We start from the raw sequence: 2,500 nt of genomic DNA, 5'->3' as shown, positions 1-2,500 counted from the left end.
AGAAGAAGAAGAAATTTGGCAAATTACCCACGGACCAAAATGTTGATATGTTGCAAAGAGGACAAGAAGAAATTTGGCAAATTACCACGGACCAAAATATTGATATGTTGCAAAGAGGACAAGAAGAAAATTTGGCAAATTACCACGGACCCAAAATGTCGATATGTCGCAAAGAGGACAAGAAGAAATTTGGCAAATTACCACGGACCCAATGTCGATATGTCGCAAAAGAGGACAAGAAGAAATTTGACAAATTACCACGGACCCAAATGTCGATATGTCGCAAAGAGGACAAGAAGAAATTTGGCAAATTACCACGGACCCAAATGTCGATATGTCGCAAAAGAGGACAAGAAGAAATTTGGCAAATTACCACGGACCCAAAATGTCGATATGTCGCAAAGAGGACAAGAAGAAATTTGGCAAAATTACCACGGACCAAAATGTTGATATGTCGCAAAGAAGACAAGAAGAAATTTGGCAAATTACCACGGACCAAAATGTTGATATGTTGCAAAGAGGACAAGAAGAAATTTGGCAAAATTACCACGGACCCAACATGTTTGATATGTTGCAAAGATGACAAGATGAAATTTGGCAAATTACCACGGACCCAAAATGTTGATATGTTGCAAAGAGGACAAGAAGAAATTTGGCAAATTACCACGGACCAACATGTTGATATGTTGCAAAGAGGACAAGAAGAAATTTGGCAAATTACCACGGACCAAAATGTTGATATGTTGCAAAATTGGACAAGAAGAAATTTGGTAAATTACCACGGACCAAAATGTTGATATGTCGCAAAGAGGACAAGAAGATATTTGGCAAATTACCACGGACCAAAATGTTGATATGTTGCAAAGACATGGGAATTAACTTATTACTTCACGAACTCGAAAAAAAAGAAAAAAAAAACCGGAAAAAGGAAAAAATGAGGTAATCATGGACTGAAATATAGATACGATGTTGCGAGAGTAAACAGAACGCCACGTGACTAATTAACAAAGAAAATGAAAACAAAAACGTCTTGGACTAAATATCATAATTATTAAATATATTTCGTCGGAGGAGGAAGAGGTAGAAGAATAAGAAAGGAGGAGTAGACAATTAACAAATGACCTCGGCTTCATTTTAATGAATACCCGAAAGAAAAAAAAAATAGAACTAGAATAAATGTGAAAGAAGCAGAAATATTAATTAACTATTTTTTCCGTCTTTCACTCGCACGAATCTAAAGGTAAAAGATATGAAAATAAAATACATTATAAAAGAAATGTGAAAGGAAGAGAGATATAAAATTATTTTTTCTGTCACTCCTACGAATATATGAAAATAAAATGTATTATAAAATATGCCCTTGTAAAAAAAATGCTAACAAAATGAAAATAGAAAATTGTAAATGAGATAAAGATCGTTTTTATCACAGTGAAATAGAAAAAAAAATACAATAATAACAAACAGGGCCATCATACTATTTCCTTTGTGTTTATTATTCACATAAAACTGAGGGAATTAATTTAAATTGAGTATACATTATCACGTGTCTTGATACACACAAAATTTACTTGTATTATTATTCTTATCATTATCATTTAGAAAATTGTTTTATTTATTTAAAAAATATGTCGACAATAAATAACAATCAAATCACAGATTCTCCCATTTTAATTTAGTTATTCAAATAAAAAAAAAAAAAAAATAAAAAAAGACGAACAATAAATAACCATCGAATCGCAGATTCTTCCATTTTAATTTAGTTATTCAAAAAGAAAAAAAAATATGACGAACAGTTCATAAATAATCATCGAATCGCAGATTTTCCAATTTTAATTGTTATTAAAAAAAAAATATGACAAACAGTTCATAAATAACCATCGAATCGCAGATTCTGCCATTTTAATTTAGTTATTTAAGAAATATGACGAACAATAAATAACCATCAAATCACAGATTCTCCCATTTTAATAATACGTATGATCATTAAAATTATCTGATCTTCTATCACTGCGACACCACACTCAACTTTCCGTGTCATAAATTATCAGAAATCTTCTAAAAAATAATGAGGAATGTAGGATGTTCTGGAGCACTATGCTATAAAAAATTGAGGAGTGAAAAAGACAATATATATATATATATATATATATATATATATATATATATATATATATATATATATATATATATATATATATATACATACATATATAGTGTATGTATGTATATATATATATATATATATATATATATATATATATATATATATATATATATATATATATATATATATATATAGTGTATGTATGTATGTATATATATATATATATATATATATATATATATATATATATATATATATATATATATATATATAACCCAACGTAAAGAGGACAATGTTATTATAAGGTATGAGACAAAAAAATTTCACAGATTAAACAGGAAAACATGAATACAAGTCATCATTACAGGAAAAAACTATGAATGAAATATTACACTG

General features: G+C 28.4%; 1 protein-coding gene across 1 annotated transcript in view; it reads left to right on the top strand.

The window, feature by feature from the left end:
* The window catches only part of LOC137616009 (bromodomain-containing protein DDB_G0278469-like), a 176,342-nt gene that overhangs the window by 167,456 nt on the left and 6,386 nt on the right, over positions 1-2,500 (top strand). The window contains exon 3 of the mRNA XM_068345692.1: positions 1-597. This exon is cut by the window's left edge and continues 35 nt beyond it. Coding sequence (XP_068201793.1) covers positions 1-597 — 597 coding nt within the window. The remainder of the gene's footprint in view (positions 598-2,500) is intronic.

The sequence above is a fragment of the Palaemon carinicauda genome, chromosome 2 (assembly GCF_036898095.1).
Source record: "Palaemon carinicauda isolate YSFRI2023 chromosome 2, ASM3689809v2, whole genome shotgun sequence".
NCBI classification, from domain to species: Eukaryota; Metazoa; Arthropoda; class Malacostraca; order Decapoda; family Palaemonidae; genus Palaemon; species Palaemon carinicauda.
The sequence above is the reverse complement of the archived record's forward strand: the minus strand, read 5'-3'. Positions and strand labels throughout refer to the sequence as shown.